General features: G+C 43.7%; 1 protein-coding gene across 1 annotated transcript in view; it reads right to left on the bottom strand.

Annotated features, from left to right (window-relative positions):
- Positions 1–20,445, bottom strand: part of LOC144593844 (dynein axonemal heavy chain 8-like) — a 624,642-nt gene that overhangs the window by 69,648 nt on the left and 534,549 nt on the right. Inside the window, exons 73-75 of the mRNA XM_078399962.1 lie at positions 5,633–5,804; positions 4,762–4,917; positions 1,035–1,190 (exon numbers count right to left, since the gene is read on the bottom strand). Coding sequence (XP_078256088.1) covers positions 1,035–1,190; positions 4,762–4,917; positions 5,633–5,804 — 484 coding nt within the window. The remainder of the gene's footprint in view (positions 1–1,034; positions 1,191–4,761; positions 4,918–5,632; positions 5,805–20,445) is intronic.

Genomic DNA, 20,445 nt, shown 5'->3' with positions numbered 1-20,445 from the left:
CATGCAGGCTGAGGAATGGTTGATGGAATTTAATACAGAGAAATGTGAGGTGTTGCATTTTGGGAAGTCTAACATGGGCAGGACCTACACATTGAATGGTAGGGCTCTGGGGAGTATTGTAAAGCAGAGGGATCTAGGAGTGCAGGTGCATGGTTCCTTGAAGATGGAGTCACAGGTAGATAGGGTGGCACATTGCTTTTGGCACATTGGTCTTCATCAGTCAGGGTATTATCGAAGTTGGGAGGTCATGTTGCAGTTATACAAGTTGTCGGTGAGGCCCCATTTAGAGCATTGTGTTCATTTCTGGGCACTATATTATAGCAAAGATGTTGTCAAGCTGGAAAGGGTACAGAGAAGATTTATGAGGATGTTGCCAAGACTTGAGGGTCTGAGCTGCAGGGAGAGGTTGAGTAGGCAGGGAGATCAGAAAGATCATGCACGATCTTATAGAGGTGTATAAAATCATGAGAGGAATAGATTGGGTAGATGCACAGATGCTTTTGCCCAGAGTAGGTGAATCGAGGACCAGAGAACATAGGTTTAAGGTGAAGGAAAAAGAAGCTGAGGGGTACCTTTTTCACACAAAGGGTGGTGGGTGTATGGAGTAAGCTGCCAGAGGAGGTAGTTGAGGCAGGGACTATCCCAAAGTTTAAGAATCAGTTAGACAGGTACATGGATAGGACAGGTTTGGAGGGATATGGGTCAAATGCAAGGAGGTGGGTCTAGAGTAGCTGGGACATGTTGGCCGGTGTGGGCAAGTTGGACCGAAGGGCTTGTTTCCACGCTGTATGACTCTATGACTGACTGTAGAATCCACCAAACTTTAACTGACTCAAACTTTAACATTTTCTTTCCTTCATCCCAAAGAAAATTATCTCCCTTGAACTTTCCGACTCAAATTACATTAAGGGATACATTCTATGCTTTGAATGCAAAATTTGAACATTTTATGATGGAACATATATTCTTAATAACCATTAAAACTGATTTGGTATTTCTAAAGGTAGTTACATATTTCTACAATAATAGTTCACCTTGTAAGTGGACCCACTTTTGATGAAGTTCTTCTCTAACACATTATCCAGTGCGGGGTCCAACTCTTCTTGCACATCTTCTAATAACAGAGGGCGTCCCAGTGACAAAGCGTCTTCAAGATGATTACGAAAATACTTGTGATTAAGGGACGTTACCTGTGGAACAAAATAAATTGGTCCTCAGAACTCAAACAATACAGATAAGCTGTGTCGAGAATGGATCATAGGGTCATGTTACAGAAAGATTAAACAATATCAGGCTCAAATTCCTAGATTAGGGCAAGAAGCAACTTGATAATTCCAATTTTATACAACAGATATCTATGACATGGTTGATGATGTTAGAATTTCAGTAGATAGAATGATAATGATGTCTCTGCCTTCCCATCTGGTCTGAAAATGTGTACTGCTATTTAAAATAGATTAAAACTGCATTGCAGGATCATATTAGACAAATAGTGCTGGATTCTGTTCTGCGCCCTACCTGCGGTTCCTTCGCATCTGCATTTACCTATGTTATATGAGAGGGGCTGAACAGACTGACCATTCAGACCCAGGAAGCATCTGGTGGGGTAGAGTGAGAGTCTGGCTATAGGAGGTATGATTTGCAAATTTGCAGATCACATGAAAATTGGTGTTGTAAACAGTGAGAAAATATCAAGGGCTACACAGGATATACACCGATCAGCCAAAACATTATGAACTGATGACCCATACGCAGCAGGGGGCAATGCACTGTGTATTGTGACACATTCCTCTGTGACTTGTGCTACAGTAGATCTTCTGTCAGTTCGGACCAGACGGGATAGCCTTTGTGCCCTCGCGCATTGATGAGCTTTGGACACCCAACACCCTGTCGCCAGTTTGTGGTTTGCCCCTCCTCGGATCACTTTCAGTAGACACTCACCACTGCTGACCAGGAGCACCCCACAAGCCTTGCCGTTTCAGAGATGCTCTGACCCAATCGTCTGACCATAACAATTTGGCCCTTGTCAAAGTTGCTTATGCCGTTACTCCTGCCCGTTTCTCCTGCATCCAACACATTAACTTCAAGAACTGATTGTTCACTTGTTGCCTAAATATAGCAGGTGCCTTTGTAACAAGATAACCAATGTTATTCACTTTGCCTGTCAGTGTAGATGGAGCGTAGGCAGATGGAATTTAATCCCAACAAGTGCAAGCTGATGAATTTTGGAAAGTCAAATTGCGGTAGAACATATACAGTCAAGCGTAGGGCCGAAAAGAATGTTGATGACCTTCGAGTCCATATCCATAGTTCATTGAAAGTGGCAAACCAGTCATTAGGGTGGTAAAGAAAGTTTCCTGTCATCAGTCGGTGTATAGAATCTGAAAGTTGGGATGTTACGCTGCAACTTTACAAAACTCTGATTAGACTGCACTTAGAATATTGTGTGCAGTTCTGATTACCACACTAAAGGAAGAATGTAATAGCGAACAACTGGATGTTTTTTGAATTGGAGGATTTTATTATGGGGGAGAGATTGGAAAGGCTAGATTTATTTTTCAGTGAGTGAATGAGGCTGAAGGTGTGAATTCATATATAAGACTCTGAGAGGCATAGATGGGACATATTCAAAATCCTTTTCCACAGTAGTGGTATCAAAAAACAAAACAGCATAGATTTATGGTGAGAGGAAGGAGCTTAACATGGGATCTGAAGGATACCATATTTTTACAGAGAGTGATTGATATCCAGAACATGGTGCCTGAGGAGGTGGTGGAGTCGGATGCAATTATTATGTTTAAGAACAAGTTAGAAAGACACTTAAATAGGCAAAGCATGGAAGGATATGGTGCTAGTCTGGGTAAATGGATTTAGTATGGATGGACAAAACAGTCAGCGTGGACATGGTGGGCTGAAGGGCCTGTTTATGTCTGTATGACTCCAATATTCTCTGAGACGTCAGCCGTGACTAGCCTCAGGCAGCATAAAGTCAAGAGTCCTGCCAGCCTTTACAGATATTTAAAATGATTAACATTGTTTTAAACATTGTAAGAATGAAAAATAAAACAAATTAAATCCAATTAAACACTAAAAAGTAAAATATTCAAATAACATAAAACTTAGAACAGTACAGCACAGGAATGGGCCCTGTGCCCCAACAATGATTGTGCTGATCACAATGCCAAATTAAAACAATCTTATCATCTTGTCCATGATCCACATCCCTCGATTTCCTGTACTTCCATGTGCCTAAAAGCCTCTTAAACACGACTATTGTATCTGCCTCCGCCACCACCTCTGACAATGTATTTTAGGCCACCACCACTTTCTGTGTAAAAGATTTGCCATGCACAGCACCATTACATTATCCTTCTCTCACCTTATAGCTATGCCCTCTAGTGTGGGACATTTCCACTGTAGAAAAATGGTGTGGACTGGTGTATCCAATCAATTGATTTTATTTCCAAAATTTGCTTCCTTTTTCTCTTTGACCAAATTTACAACCTCTCATTATCCAAGGTTCCCTTATCCTTGCCATCCTTGATCCTCCCTCCACCTTATTGGAACATGCTGAACCTGAACAACACATGTCAGATGTGCACTTACCCAATGACATCTGCTCCCATTTTACTCTCCTTAGCTCTTTCCTAATAATATTGCAATTTTCTCTTCCCCAATTTAGAACTTTCCCCTAAAGTCCAGACTTATCTTATTCATACTTATTTTAAAACTTAAGCAATTGTGATAATTGTTGCAAAATGCTCTCCAATTGAAACACCAGTCACCTGATGAGGCTCATTTACCAATACAAGGTCCAGTATAGACTCACCTCCAGTTGGACTATGCACATACTCTTTCAAGAAAATTTATTGGATGGACATAACAAATTCTGTTCTGTCCAAGTCTATTGCACTGAGGAAGTCCCAATCAATATTAGAGAACTTAAAATCACCCGCTAAAACAATACTGTTGCTTTTACTTAGTTTGATAATCTGCCGATATAGCTGTTCTTCTATGTACTGTTACTATTGGGAGGCCTAGAGTACAATCCCATCAGAGTGGTTGCACCTTTCTTATTTTTGAGCTCTACCCATTAGTTTAATGGATGAACTAAGAGTATGTCTTCTGAGTGCAGATGCAACATTCTCCCTGATTAGTAATGCAATCTCTCCCCCTCTTTTACAGTCTTTTCTATCACATTTGAAACATTGAAAACTGCCATCCTGTCCCTCTTGCAACCAACTCTCTGTAATGGCCTTGACTCAGAGTTTCATGTACTAATCCTGGTTCTAAGTTCATCTGCTTTTTCTTCAATATTCCTTGCATAGCAATAAACACACTTCAGTCCATCAGCTCCACCATGTTCATTAATCTGTCCCCGCCTGATACTTTCAGAAAAACAGCAGTTTACTGGAAGCAACCATAATTTTAGCAAATTGTGTTAACTAGGGTTTAATTGCAAATACTCATTTAAAATTTCCCCATCAATGCTTAGAACCATATTTGCCTAGGACTGCATAATTTCTTGGTATCAGCCTATAGTCTCTAATTTTAATAGTTATTGCATTATAATCATAGCCTTGTGCTAGCAAGTAATCAGACACATAAGGATTTATGCCAAGAAAATCTCAATTGCAGGGTATTCAGTTAGGGGATGTAATCCAGATTCCTGAATGACCAGGAAGAGAACATATTGTCTGAGGGCCTATTCTTTATCAACTTTTGAACACCTGGCTATTGAACAAGTTTCTGTATCCTTACCTGTAAATCGGTATTTTTCTCCTTTCTTTTAATCCAGGTTTTACCCTGTGTCTGAGGGTCAATGAGAAGTGGATATCTGGTTGCTTTGGTGACAATAATACCATTCTGAACTGACAAGTCATCGCTCGGTAATCCCTGCAGGTTCCACTCACTGATCTGAAGAATTAAACCAAACAGGCCATTAAGGGCATGAAATATTAATCTTAACACCTCACTTGGACACTTTTCTCCACATTGCACTGATCTATTCTGTATAAGGCAAGGCCCATCCTAAGTTTTACGTTTTACAATACAATACAATACAATATATCTTTATTGTCATTGTACAGGGGTACAACGAGATTGGGAATGCGCCTCCCATATGACTCAAAACCCATAACCCCAAAAGGGCACAGAACCACTGAAACATGTAGAGCATCTCAATGGTCATCATAAATTGTTCAACTGCACAAATGTAGGCATCAGATTCCAAAACCCGAGTCTTCAGTATTTATTTAAAATTTAGAAAATTGAATCCGCAAGGTATTATGACACTTTTAGGAATTTAAAATTTGTGAGAGATTATGAACGTTTAAAGAATCAAATATTGTACTTTATACAATAAAAATTGAAATTTATACTTGCATCTGAAGATGAACATTTCTGATAAAAGCAAACAAAACTATTAACAGTGAAATAGTATCTATAAATGAAGGTATAATGGTGTCTACATAGATGTATATATATATATATATATATATATATATATATATATATAGATCTATATATACACACACACACACAGGTTTTAAGATAAAGGAAATTAATAATATGGAAATTTACAAAAAACTGTTGCAGAAAGTTAGCAAATACAAAGTCTGAACATTCTCACCGTGGGCTGATCCACCAGAAACATTATAATGTTTATACCATCTGTATATGGGATCCTCCTTTTCTGAAGCTCTACTTCCCAGATTAGTTTAATGAGTATATCTCTGAAAGTTTGATTGAAGGGGCCACTATATGAAAGAAATCCAGTAGCCAACAGTACATCACCCACTAGCCTAGATAAAGTGATGAAAATAAACAAATGGTGAAGAATCAAACACAGAGGATAACATCATGAGATAACAAATAAATATCTGCCAAACACAATGCAGATTATCCATAGTACTTTTTGACAAATTAAAAATTAGTTTTGGTGTTATTGTAATAATTTAATTACTTAATTGAGGGAGATATGGCAATGGTAGGAATAATATCTTACAATAGAACTTAGTTGGAAACATTATGTTAAAGACAGAGTCAAACAAGTCAACAATCAATTGATAAAATTAAGGAGACATGAGATGCTGGAAACTTGAGCAAAAAAAGTACTTGAGGAACTCAGTGGAACAGGCAGCATCTGTGGAGGATATGGATAGACAACGTTTTGGGTTGAGACCCTTCTTCAAGGTGAAGATTTTTGTCCAGGCTTCTGGATAATTTTGATAAAATTAAGGCTCTGCAATCCTGCCACACCCAGTTGTGATTTATGACAATAAATAATAGGAAAAAAATGTCCCCATGATTACCCACATCCTCAATGAAGACCAACCTGGAATGAATGCAAAGAAAAAGATGGAAGCATTTGAAACCATTTTCAACCAGAAGTAGAGAGGGATTTCATCATGGCTTCCTCCTGAGGGTTCCCAGTGTCAGATACCAATTTTCAGTCAATTCGATTAATTTTATGAAATGGTTGATAGCCTTAGGCTCGGAGAATATTCCAGTCATACTGCTGTGGACTTTAGCTCCAGATACAGCCACATATTTCAAGATAATTATACCTACTACATTTACCTGGCAATCTGAACATTATTGGGGTTTGTACCATTCACAAAAATCATGATGAATCCAATATCTAATCCAGAAAATGACTTTTCCATCAGTTTACCAGTAAAATTATGGACAGTGTTGTAGATAGTATTAACTGGTTGTATATACACCAATTAAAAATAATGCTGACTGAAGATCACTCACATCAGACCTTAACAGAACTTCAATGCAAATATTTATAATGGAGCTGAATTACATAGTTAAAATGAAAGTGGCCTCAAGGCACCATTTGACATTGAGGAACCCAAGTGAAAATTATGTAAATGGGTTAAGGGAAGGATTTGGGTCATACCCAATTGAGAAAGTGAGGAATGCATTTGGTGGTGCATTGGTTAAGTTACTGGACAAGGAATCCAGAAGAGAAAGGAACTGACCATTATGGAATCTTGTGTAATATAAAGTGCAGGACTGACTAATTGGGTCAGGCAGCATCTATAGAGGAATGGATAGGTAACATTTCCAGTTAGGACCTTCCTAAGACTCATTGCAGTCAGGGGTAGAAAGCTTGAAAAGAAGTGGGCGGTGGGACAAAACCTGGCAAGTGATATGTGGATACTGATGAGGGACATCTTGAATGGTAGATGGGTGGACAAAGACCAGAGATGAAAAGGAGACAAAAGGATGACAAAAGGATAAGAGATAAGAGACAAAATGGTGTCATAAAGGAGAGGAATGAAAAAGTGATTAGATGTAAAGCCAGAGGGAGGTATAGAGGTGAAAGGTTACAAGGAAGGTGTGGGGGAGGTGGTGAGATCATGGATAGCAGGAGACATCGGCATGCACCAAGATAGGTGTAGGTCATAGCAAAGTAAAAAAAGGGGGGGGGGGGGAGGGGGAAGCGGGGTTCTCACCTAAAATTGGAGAATGCAATGTTCATACAATTGGGTTGTAAACTATCCAAGCGGAATATGGGGTGATGTTCATCCAGTTTGTGTGTCACCTCAATCTGGCAATAGAGGCAACCCAAGACAGAAAAGTTGATATGGGAAGGGGAGTTAAAATGGATATCCAGCAGGCAGTGTCAGACCAAGCGCAAGTGTTCAGTGAAACGGTCGCCTAGGCTTTGCTTGGTTTTGCCAATGTAAAGGATGTCCTTTACTGCACCAAATGCTACTGTCAAGATGCATTTGAACCTCTGTCTCACTTGGAAAGGCTGCTGGGGTCCCTGGCTGGTGGTGAGGGAGGAGGTGTCAGGCAGGTGTTACATTTTCTGTGATTGCATGGGAAAGGTCCTGGAGTGGAGATGATTTGGGTGGGAAAGGATGAGCGACAGGAAAATGTGAGGTAGTGGTCACTATGGAAAGTGGAAAGGGATGGCGACAGGAAAATGTGACTAGTGGTGGGATCACGTTGCAGGTGACATAAATGTCAGAGATTGATGTGTTGGATGCAGAGGCTGGTGGGGTGAAAGGTATGGACCAGGGGAGTTCTATTCTTGTTCCATCTGGGGGGAGGGTGAATGAGAGCAGAACTGCAGAACACTTAAGGGACTCGTCATGGCTTGGTTTAGTTTAGAGATACAGCGCAGAAAAGGGCCCTTCAGCCCACCGAGTCTGCACCGACTAGCGATTCCCGTACATTAACACTAACCTACACATACTAGGGAGAATTTACACATACCAAGCCAATTAACCTACAAACCTGTACGTCTTTGGATGTGAAACCGAAGATCTTGGAGAAAACCCATCTTGGAGAAAAGGTCATGGGGAGAACGTAAAACTCAGTACAGATTGCACCCGTAGTCGGGATCGAACCCAGGGCTCCGGTGCTGCAAGCACTGTAAGGCAGCAACTCTACCGCTGCGCCCACTGTGTTGAGAAATTGGTTGAAATCTGGAGCCAATGTTGATGACATGCATGGCTACTCCTTCATTACTGCACTGTACTGTCACCTCTCTTGGGAATGTACCCAAGGAATGTGATGGAGGAGTCTAGGGCTGAAAGGTTTAATTTGAGTATGACTTTATTGGACTTGCTTGACAAACTAATAGAGCTGCTCACCCAACTTAGGCACTCAGAACACTAGCATTGCAGATCATCTGGGCTGTTGATCCTTTTTCTGAGCCTTAGCCAATGGCAGTTTGGTTGTTTTTAACAATGAATTTTGAGGATGCTTTCAATACCAGTGAATATGATTACGATTACAAAAATACTTTATTGTCAGATCAAGTCTAAAATTGTTCTTGCATCTCAGCAGCTCCACTTGCAACATCAACAAAGACAAAGAATGTTAAACAAGAAACGAGAATACATACATTCACCATAACATTACAATCACAAATGACGACACATTCAAGACCTTTCAACGTACATTTGATCTGGAATTAAGTTCTATGTTTAGTTTCAGGATTGACTGGTGCACAAAAGAGTGCTTCAGTCTAACCTTATTAAGTCTTGGTAGGGACTTGGCAGGGATTAATTTGATTTTTGTTTATATGATGTTGAATCCCTATTGCATTTTTGGACCTTGATTTAAATATAGTTAAGTATTCCTGCGGAGCTTTTTATAAATAAACTAGGCCAAGTGGACCCGTTGGGCCCATTCCTTGGAGAGGGGGGACAGGGAAAGGGAGAGGGTGCCACTGACCTGGGCCCCATGGTGCCAGCGCTGCAGCCAGAGCGAGTCCTGGACCCAAAGACTCTCCTGTATTGGTGTGGCACCCTCAACCCCCCCACTCAATCTCCCTTATCCCCCCTCCTCCCCCCACTGACCCACTCCATCCCCCCACTTGCCCTCCCCTGCCCCAAACCCCACTCCCCACAGCGGCCACCATTTTTGTGCAGTCGCGACGAGGCCGTCGGTGGAAGCAGCCGCTGAAGGACGAGGAGAACAAGCTGGCGCCGGCGGTTGTATTCCGGTGATGGTGCGGGGTGCTGGGCCCGGGCTGGAGTGGGGACTCGAGGACGCCGTCGGTTCAAGCGGGCGCTCAAGGAGACGGAAGGGAATGATTAGTGGACGGGGTGGACGACCATCTCCCTCCTGCTCGGAGTCCCCCCCGGGTGCGGGCGAGGGGGGAGAGGAAAGGGGAGAGGGGGCCACTGACCCCGGGCGGCCCTGCTGCCAGCGGCCATCTTGTTTGGGCGAGTGAGGAGGGAAGCACAATTAAAGTCATACGTGCCCCATTGTGACATCATTATATGCTGAGTACCTTTAAGAAGTCGGTTAGAAAGGTCATTTTTAAACTTTAAAATCTCTGTAACTTAAAAAATATAAGACAAATGGTCTATACAATGTCGTCAATACAATGGTAATTAAGGTGGTGCTAAAATTGTGGCGCTATCGTTGACCGTTTTGGCTGTAGGTCCACATGTCTACAACCAAATCTCAGCAAATCTCAAAAGTACATATACTAAACTCAGATCTTGTATAAATATATATATATATATATTGTGATATCATGAGAGGTAGTCATAGAGGGTGTGAGAGAGGGGTAAAAAGGGATAATTGATTTAGACTAAGGACCCTGAGAAATAGCTGACCCGACCGTGCTCGGCTTGAAAAAAAAGGGACCCTGAGAAATAACTGACCCGACCGTGCTCGGCTAGAAAAAAAAAAACGCAAGAACAAATGGTGACAGTCCAAGGACAAGTGTTAGAACATAATCAGAGAACTAGGAGGAAAGGCAAAATAATCAGAGAACTAGGGGAGAGGAAGAGTATGAACTACTCTGTACTGCGCTTGCCTAATGAGATAAATGAATATTACAAAAACGCCCAGCATGACAAGATGTCTCATTTAAATGCGCATGCGATGTATGATGTGGGAGGCAACAGGGGCGGTGACGGTAGATTGTGCACCTCAGTGCTCCGATTGGAAGGAGCCCGAAGGGGAGGAATTAAAGGTTTGACAATTGTAAATTGAAGTGAATAAAAAGAAGGGATTTTCACGACCTCGGTGTGTCTCGAGAGGGGAGGCACCCAACTCTGCAGACTTGCAAATAAACTATACTTGTTTCTCTAGATTGTCTCGAGCATCGTGATTGTGAGCACTCACATTTGCATCTCACAAGCTTGGGGGCTCGTCCGGGATCGTCACTACGGCCGGCTGACGGGAGTATACGGAAGAAGGGACGGTGCACCCCGCTGAGTTCAGCGGTCTCAGACTCCTTGCTTGCCATCAGCGGTTTGAGCGAGTGATACCTGGACCAGAGACTCGAGAAACAAGTGGGAGTAGCAGGAAATCGCGAGGAGCTAAATCGAGTGATTCTTGTGCACAGGACCCGGGTAAGAAAACTGACTATTCAGCTAAGATCGGAGGGGAATTCCGATCGGGAGGATAAAAGATCGGAGGGGAATTCCGATCGGGAGGATGGGCAGTGAAAACGGAAAGCCCAAAAGGGAGGGGAAGGGCGGTAAGCCCAACGCCCGCATTCCGCCTGATAGTCCGTTGGGGCGAATGCTGAGCCATTGGGGGCAGGGAAAACCCAGGGATTGGAGAAGACAAAAATGATTCAATTCTGTTATTTTGAGTGGCAGAAATACCCGATCAAAGGGAGTTCAGTCTGGTGGCCACGACTGGGCTCCGATGAGGATTGAGTACGGCAGGCATTAAATGTGTTTGTTAATTCAAAAGCTTCCCCTAATCTGGAGGAAAGTTGTTATGCTTGTAAGGGGAAAGCGAAGAATAAATCCTGAAAGAATCGCAGGAATCACAGGCTTGCCGATGCCTCGGAATAAATATTAAAGGAATATAGTAGAACTATAGAAGATAAAAATAGCGTAATAGGTAGCATAGTGACTATAGAGACGGAACGGAGTGAGAACAAGGACTGCACTTAAACTGACTGACCAAGTGCACTAACATAACATAAGACGAATACAATGAATAATACAATACTCTTCAGCATTGCCTTCAACCACTGAAGGTCACCTCACCTTCTGTCTCCTTTCTCTGTTCGTTTACTTATTTATCTATTTATTCACTTCTCTATGTTCTAGAAATCCCTGTAAAGCGTCTTTGAGTGTTTGAAAAGCGCTATATAAATGTAATGCATTATTATTATTATTATTATTATTATTATTAAAATAACTGCAGTTGAACTACTAAGTAGGAAGTTCCCCGTATCCAAAGAGGATATTAAAAAAACACTCTGAGAAATGGAAATGGCCCACGGAATGATATAAATATGATATAAATTTTGATATATTTATATTTTGATATAAACATGTGTGATGAAATGGGAGTGTTAATTAAGAACTATAAGCCTAAGGATAAATCAGAAACCCGAGTAACGAAAAAGGAAAAAGAACTAGACGTACTTAAATTGTTTAGAATAGGAGAAAGGCTGAAGAAAGCATAGCAGGAAAAGAATACCACCCCAAACAAGGGTGAAAGACCCCCAAAACAGCATGAAAGTCAGGAGCTTCAGGAGAAAAAATCAACTCTGTACCCTAGCCTATGGGACCCTGGGTATCCCCCTCCCTATTCCGGCCAGGACGGAACAAAGCAGTGCCCTTTGGTAAAAGGGAATAGTGGAGATAGAGGGAGAAGTCACAACTTGGAACGATGAGCAAGACATAAAGGAATATAGACAGAGAAGGGGGCAGCGAGAAAAGGAAAGGATGAAGCAAGAAGCACGGGAACTAGAAGCAGACATCAAAAGGCTGCAGGACCTCAGGGACCTCAGGGACAGAAAGATTTATGGGACCCGTCAGGCAGCAAATGAGGAGTATGAGGGAGACAGCAACACAGAAACACAGGCGAGTAATCAGCAGGCATCAGAGAGAAGGCAAAACTGTGAGAATGAAGCAGAATTAGAAAGTGATGGGGAAAGAACAAGGGAGTGTAGAAGGGAAATAGAGGCATCCATAAAGCGCTTAGAGATAGAGATAAGGGAGATGGAAAAAGATATGGAAAGAAAAGAAAGGAAAGCCAGGGGTACGCCCAGAGAAGAATGAGGTGGGAAAGTATACAGATAGAACCACAACAGGAGATGGTGAACGAGAGACAGGAGCTGAGGGGGAGAATGATGCCATTACTTTTGAAAAAGGCAGGACAAACCCAGTATATTCCTTGGGCGACCCGAGACCTAGAGGGGCTGAGAAACGCCTTGCCCAACATCTGTTTGTAAATGCGGAAAATGGGATAGCCTTCAGGGTATTGACTCAAAGGAGGGGGGGGAAACCGGCAGCCCGTGGCATTTTTATCAAAAATATTGGACCCAGTGTCACGAGGATGGCCTGTCTGTAGACAATAGACAATAGACAATAGGTGTAGGAGTGGGCCATTCAGCCCTTCGAGCCAGCACCGCCATTCAATGTGATCATGGCTGATCACTCTCAATCAGTACCCCGTTCCTGCCTTCTCCCCATACCCCCTCACTCTGCTATCCTTAAGAGCTCTATCCAGCTCTCTCTTGAAAGCATCCAACGAACTGGCCTCCACTGCCTTCTGAGGCAGAGAATTCCACACCTTCACCACTCTCTGACTGAAAAAGTTCTTCCTCATCTCCGTTCTAAATGGCCTACCCCTTATTCTTAACCTGTGGCCCCTTGTTCTGGACTCCCCCAACATTGGGAACATGTTTCCTGCCTCTAATGTGTCCAATCCCCTAATTATCTTATATGTTTCAATAAGATCCCCCCTCATCCTTCTAAATTCCAGTGTATACCAGCCTAATTGCTCCAGCCTTTCTACATACGACAGTCCCGCCATTCCGGGAATTAACCTAGTGAACCTACGCTGCACGCCCTCAATAGCAAGAATATCCTTCCTCAAATTTGGAGACCAAAACTGCACACAGTACTCCAGGTGCTGTCTCACCAGGGCCCGGTACAACTGTAGAAGGACCTCTTTGCTCCTATACTCAACTCCTCTTGTTATGAAGGCCAACATTCCATTGGCTTTCTTCATTGCCTGCTGTACCTGCATGCTTCCTTTCAGTGACTGATGCACTAGGACACCCAGATCTCGTTGAACATCCCCTTGTATAAAGGCAGTGGCAGCCACAGCGGTCCTAGTAGAGGAGAGCAGGAAATTGACCTTCGGGAGGGTTTTGGTGGTCTCCACCCCACATACGCACGGCACGGTAGCGCAGCGGTAGAGTTGCTGCTTTACAGCGAATGCAGCGCCGGAGACTCAGGTTCGATCCTGACTACGGGTGCTGTACTGTAAGGTGTTTGTACGTTCTCCCCGTGACCTGCGTGGGTTTTCTCCGAGATCTTCGGTTTCCTCCCACACTCCAAAGACGTACAGGTATGTAGGTTAATTGGCTGGGTAAATGTAAAAATTGTCCCTAGTGGGTGTAGGATAGTATTAATGTACGGGGATCGCTGGGCGGCACGGACTTGGAGGGCCGAAAAGGCCTGTTTCCGGCTGTATATATATGATGATATGATACGGTGAGAACAATATTGGCTCAGAAATCCAACAGATGGTTAACGGACTCTAGAATTTTAAAATATGAAGCTATCCTGATGGAAAAGGACGATTTGACCATGATTACAGACAAAAATTTAAACCCATCTCAGTTTCTGTACCCGCCCGAAGAAAGAGAAAACGAGACAGGGAAGCCAGAACACTGCTGTAGTGATATAATAGATTTACAGACAAAAAGTAAAGACTTGGAAGAACAACCTCTGGCTGAGGGTAGCCGGTGGTTTATAGACGGGTCCTCCAGATGTATAGATGGAAAAAGACATAGTGGATACGGTATAGTGAATGGGGAAACTATGGAGGAAATTGAAAGCGGCAGGCTGCCTGGTAGTTGGTCAGCCCAATCTTGTGAATTATACGCATTAATGAGAGCTCTGGAACTATTGGAGGGAAAGGAAGGAACAGTGTATACCGACTCAAAATACGCCTTTGGGGTAGTACACACCTTTGGGAAGATCTGGAAAGAGCGAGGAATGATAACAGCTCGGGGGGGAAATAATTAGCGCATGAGCAATTGATAGGACAGACACTGGAGGCCTTGCAGAAACCAGAACGGGTAGCCATAGCACATGTGGCAGGGCATCAGAAGGGTAACACCCTGGAAGCCCGAGGAAATAGGGCAGCGGATGAGGTGGCAAAGAGAGCAGCCACAGATCAGACGGTAGAAATGATGTCACTGATACCTTTAAGGGAACCCGAGGAAAAGATACCTATCTTTGGTGAAAAAGAACAGGAACACATGAGAGAAATGGGAGCCCGGCGTACCCCAAATGGGAAATGGTGGACACCGGATGGAAAGCAGCTATTGAACAAAGAAATTATAAGGGAGTTATTAGGGAGGCTGCACGGGCAAAGCCATTGGGGGACCCAAACCCTCTGTGATACCCTCCTCAGGACCTACGCTTGCCGTGGGATGTATACCATGGCTAAACAAGTCATAGGGGGTTGTGTAATATGTCAGCAAATCAACAAGAAAATCATGACAGCAGTCCCAGGAGGAGGACAACGATTGGCAATAAGGCCCTTCCAAAGAATACAGATAGACTTCACCGAGTTGCCCCGACTACAAAGATGGAAATACCTGTTAGTGGTAGTGGACCATTTCACTAGATGGGTAGAGGCATTCCCTACAGCAACTGCCACCTCACAGTCGGTAGCCAAGGTATTATTGGAGCAAATTATACCCAGATATGGGATTGTGGAAACAATAGACTCGGATAGAGGGATCAATTTTGCCTCCAAAACACATAAAATGATATGTGAAGCATTAGGAATTGAATGGAAATTGCATACACCTTGGCATCCCCAGAGTTCCGGAAAGGTGGAAAGAATGAATGGCACCTTTAAGACCCAAATCACCAAGTTAATAGAGGAAACGAGTGCCTTCCGATAGCCTTGTTAAGAATCCGAACGGCACCTCGGAAAGACATAGGGGTATCACCATATGAAATGTTATTCGGGCTCCCGTACTTAGGAAAGATAGAAGAGAACAATACCAGGGAACGACGTGTTCCTAAGGAACTATTTACTGGCAGTATCCCAATCTCTTGCAGAACTAAAAACTAAAGGATTACTGGCCCAGAGCCCGCCACTGGATTTTCCGATTCACTCAGTCAAGGCTGGAGACTGGGTACTAATAAAAACATGGAAGGAAGAAAAGTTGCAACCTAGGTGGACTGGACCCTACCTTGTGTTATTAACCACCGAGACAGCAGTACGAACAAAAGAAAAAGGGTGGACACACGCAAGTCGATTTAAGGGTCCCGTGGAGGCCCCACCAGACAATATCAGCCCGTGGACGGTACGTGGAGGAAAGGAGCCATTGACTTTGGTATTCACCAAAACCCCGCACGGAAAATGAAGACTTCGTGCTGGTGGATCGGGTGCTGGGTGGTTACCCAGCTTGTGAGTAATGTAGCATGTATAAAAATCACTATACCACAGAATAGAAGGGCCACCACCATCCCATTTGATGTATGTAAAGGAAAATCGTGGTGTGGTTATAGAATGTATGTATGCACCCATCCCTGTAAAAATTGGCGCGAGGTATTCACTTGATCCAGAGAAGGGTGGCATAAGCCCACCTATCAAACTGATAGGTGGAGAGTATATCAAAACCCAAACGAGGGATTGCCAGGACGTGTATATGTAAGCATACAGAGGGTTCGAATGAAGGAAAGTGGTAGGTATTGGATATGTGCAGATAAAGCAGGGAAGGACGCATGCCTGAGGTTTGAAATAGAGGTAGAACGGGGCAGATATATGGTAAAATATGAGGATGAGGGGGAAATGTTCCGGATAGATGACAGTCAGAGTAGGGATCCCTGGGCAACCCCAGCACCACCGGTAGTCAGCAATGTCACCACGGAATATGAGCCTAAGGATTTGAAGATAATGATAGTAACAGGAGAAATAGAATTAATGCAATTGTATGGGGAGGGAATACCAACAGGGGAAAGGGAACCAACACCTGGCTTACCTGGATGATGTACACGGCCAGAAGTATGCAACAAACCAATTGCTACGCCTGCGCCGGAGCTAAGCCTCAGCTGGTCCCAGTACCATTTCCCCTGAATTGGAATAGGACACCTGGGGCCATGTCATGTATACTACAACTATTCACAAATTCCATACTACCAAAGAATGAGACCTGCCAGAGCTACCATTACCTATTCCCGGCTAGCAACAACAACACGAAGGGCTGAAGGGAAGACCCTTGACCTCCCCCATTCACCATTCCCCTCGGGGAGGAGGGATTCAGTGCTATACAAGATATAACCCAGATGGACAGGAAATGGGGGAGGTGCTAAACTGCAATCAGACGTATAACATAACAGCTGAGGAACAGGGGTCACTGTTCAGTAGCTCCTGGCTGAGAAAGCAGTTAGTCAGTAGAGCCGATGTCTGGTGGTGGTGCGGAGAAAATATCCTGTTGCCCCGGCTACCAGGGTCATGGACGGGAACCTGTACCCTTACACAACTGATGATGCCCTTCACCATAGCAGTAGAACATGCGGTCGAACTCAATGAAGGAGGCCGACGACAAAGGAGAGAGGTGAGAGGATCATTCGACACACACATCTATATAGATGCAATAGGGGTGCCAAGAGGGGTACCCGATGAATTCAAAGCCAAAAACCAGATAGCTGCGGGCTTTGAGTCCATACTCTTCTGGTGGTCCACAATTAATAAAAATGTGGACTGGATCAACTACCTATACTACAACCAACAACGCTTTATAAATTACACTCGAGATGCGGTTGAAGGATTAGCGGAACAACTGACAGCTACCAGCCTAATGGCCTGGCAAAATCGCATGGCCTTGGACATGCTACTGGCTGAGAAAGGGGGGGTGTGTGTAATGTTTGGGGAACAATGTTGCACCTTCATCCCCAACAACACTGCTCCTGATGGGTCCGTGTCAAGGGCCCTAGCAAGTCTCACCTCCCTGTCTATCGAATTGGCCGAGAACTCTGGAGTAGACACCTCCTGGACCGGGTTTCTAGACTCCTGGTTTGGGAAATGGAAGCACATCTTTACATCAGCCCTAACATCAGTGATAGTTATGATGGGGTTGCTGTGTCTATTCGGATGTTGCATCATTCCCTGCATACGGGGGTTGTCTCAGCGATTGATAGAGACAGCTCTGACAAAGAACGACATCGCCATGATGGCCTTTAAAACACAGCATGACCAGCAGGAGGAATATAGAGAGGCAAAGACTCTGCTGCTAGCACTAGAAAAGGAGGAAATAGTATAAATCAAAGTAGCGTGGCATAAGAAAAAGGGTGGATTGTGAGAGAGGGGTAAAAAGGGATAATTGATTTAGACTAAGGACCCTGAGAAATAACTGACCCGACCGTGCTCGGCTAGAAAAAAAAAAACGCAAGAACAAATGGTGACAGTCCAAGGACAAGTGTTAGAACATAATCAGAGAACTAGGAGGAAAGGCAAAATAATCAGAGAACTAGGGGAGAGGAAGGGTATGAACTACTCTGTACTGCGCTTGCCTAATGAGATAAATGAATATTACAAAAACGCCCAGCATGACAAGATGTCTCATTTAAATGCACATGCGATGTATGATGTGGGAGGCAACAGGGGCGGTGACGGTAGATTGTGCACCTCAGTGCTCCGATTGGAAGGAGCCCGAAGGGGAGGAATTAAAGGTTTGACAATTGTAAATTGAAGTGAATAAAAAGAAGGGATTTTCACGACCTCGGTGTGTCTCGAGAGGGGAGGCACCCAACTCTGCAGACTTGCAAATAAACTATACTTGTTTCTCTAGATTGTCTCGAGCATCGTGATTGTGAGCACTCACATTTGCATCTCACAGAGGGGAGATACATTTCCTCCCGGTGGATGCAACAAGGACTACAAACCATTATGGCTGCCAGCAAAAGACTACAAAACCCATAGTCATCAGCTGCTGATTGCTGCTGATTGCTGCTGACACTGATTGCTGCCCAGCTGAACCAGATGAGCTGATTGCCTCAGTGAGAGAGCTAAAAGGGAAGGGAAGCAGTATATTTAAGGAGAGAGACAACGACTGGAACAGAGAGGGAGAGAAACAACGACTGGAACAGAGAGGGAGAGAAACAACGACTGGAACAGAGAGGGAGAGAAACAACGACTGGAACAGAGAGGGAGAGAAACAACGACTGGAACAGAGAGGGAGAGAAACAACGACTGGAACAGAGAGGGAGAGAAACAACGACTGGAACAGAGAGGGAGAGAAACAACGACTGGAACAGAGAGGGAGAGAAACAACGACTGGAACAGAGAGGGAGAGAAACAACGACTGGAACAGAGAGGGAGAGAAACAACGACTGGAACAGAGAGGGAGAGAAACAACGACTGGAACAGAGAGGGAGAGAAACAACGACTGGAACAGAGAGGGAGAGAAACAACGACTGGAACAGAGAGGGAGAGAAACAACGACTGGAACAGAGAGGGAGAGAAACAACGACTGGAACAGAGGGAGAGAAGCAGTGTTTGAGTTATATTTTGTATGAAGGCAGCAAGCTACAGATTTCATTTAACTACCTGTTTTGGTTTTGTGTACCTGTTTTTGGAAAATACTAAATATATGGAATTTAAGTTTGAAAACAAGAACGTTTCTGTCTTCATTTCCGGCACCCACACCTCCCAACCTTCAAGAGAAAAGCTCCCGACCTCTCAAGACATCACAATATACTTTGGGTCCAATAAATATAATCTGAGTTTTAGTAATATACTAGACCAAGTGCACCTGAGCTGGAATGGAACCAATGTCCTAGGGGGAGTGTTTGCTAGTGCTGTCGGGGAGGATTTAAACTAATGTGGCAGGGGGGTGGGAGCAGGAGCAGAGAGACAGAGGGGTGTAAAATGAGGGTAGAAGCAACAGGTAGCAAGGTGAAAAGTAAAAGTGGCAGGCAGACAAATCCAGGGCAAAAATCAAAAAGGGCCACTTTTCAACATAATTGTATAAGGGGTAAGAGAGTTGTAAAAACAAGCCTGAAGGCTTTGTGTCTCAATGCAAGGAGTATACATAATAAGGTGGATGAATTAAATGTGGAGATAGTTATTAATGATTATGATATAGTTGGGATTACGGAGACATGGCTCTAGGGTGACCAAGGCTGGGAGCTCAACATCCAGGGATATTCTATATTCAGGCGGGATAGACAGAAAGGAAAAGGAGGTGGGGTAGCGTTACTGGTTAGAGAGGAGATTTAAAGCAGTGGAAAGGAAGGACATTAGCTTGGAGGAAGTGGAATCGATATGGGTAGAGCTACGAAACACTAAGGGGCAGAAAATGCTAGTGGGAGTTGTGTACAGGCAACCTAACAACAGTAGTGAGGTTGGGGATGGCATCAAGCAGGAAATTAGAAATGCGTGCACTAAAGGTGCAGCAGTTATAATGGGTAACTTCAATCTACATATAGATTGGGTGAACCAAACTGGCAGGGGTGCTGAGGAAGAGAATTTCTTGGAATGTTTGAGAGATGGTTTTCTAAACCAACATGTTGAGGAACCAACGAGAGAACAGGCCATTCTAGACTGGGTATTGAGTAATGAGGAAGGGTTAGTTAGCAGTCTTGTTGTGCGAGGCCCCTTGGGCAAGAGTGATCATAATATGGTAGAGTTCTTCATTAGGATGGAGAGTGACAAAGTGTTCTGAACTTAAAGAAAGGTAACTTTGAGGGTATGAGGCGTGAATTGTCCAAGATAGACTGGCGATTGATGCTGAAAGGGTTGACGGTGGACATGCAATGGAAGGCATTTAAAGGTCGCATGGATGAACTACAACAAGTGTTCATCCCAGTTTGGCAAAAGAACAAACCAGGAAAGGTAGTGCATCCGTGGCTAACAAGGGAAATCAAGGATAGTATTAAAACAAAAGATGAAGCATACAGATTAGCCAGAAAAAGTAGCATACCAGAAGACTGGGAGAAATTCAGAGTCCAGCAG

The sequence above is a fragment of the Rhinoraja longicauda genome, chromosome 5 (genome assembly GCF_053455715.1).
Source record: "Rhinoraja longicauda isolate Sanriku21f chromosome 5, sRhiLon1.1, whole genome shotgun sequence".
NCBI lineage: Eukaryota > Metazoa > Chordata > Chondrichthyes > Rajiformes > Arhynchobatidae > Rhinoraja > Rhinoraja longicauda.
Note: the sequence above shows the minus strand (reverse complement) of the source record. Positions and strands in the feature narration are given on the sequence as shown.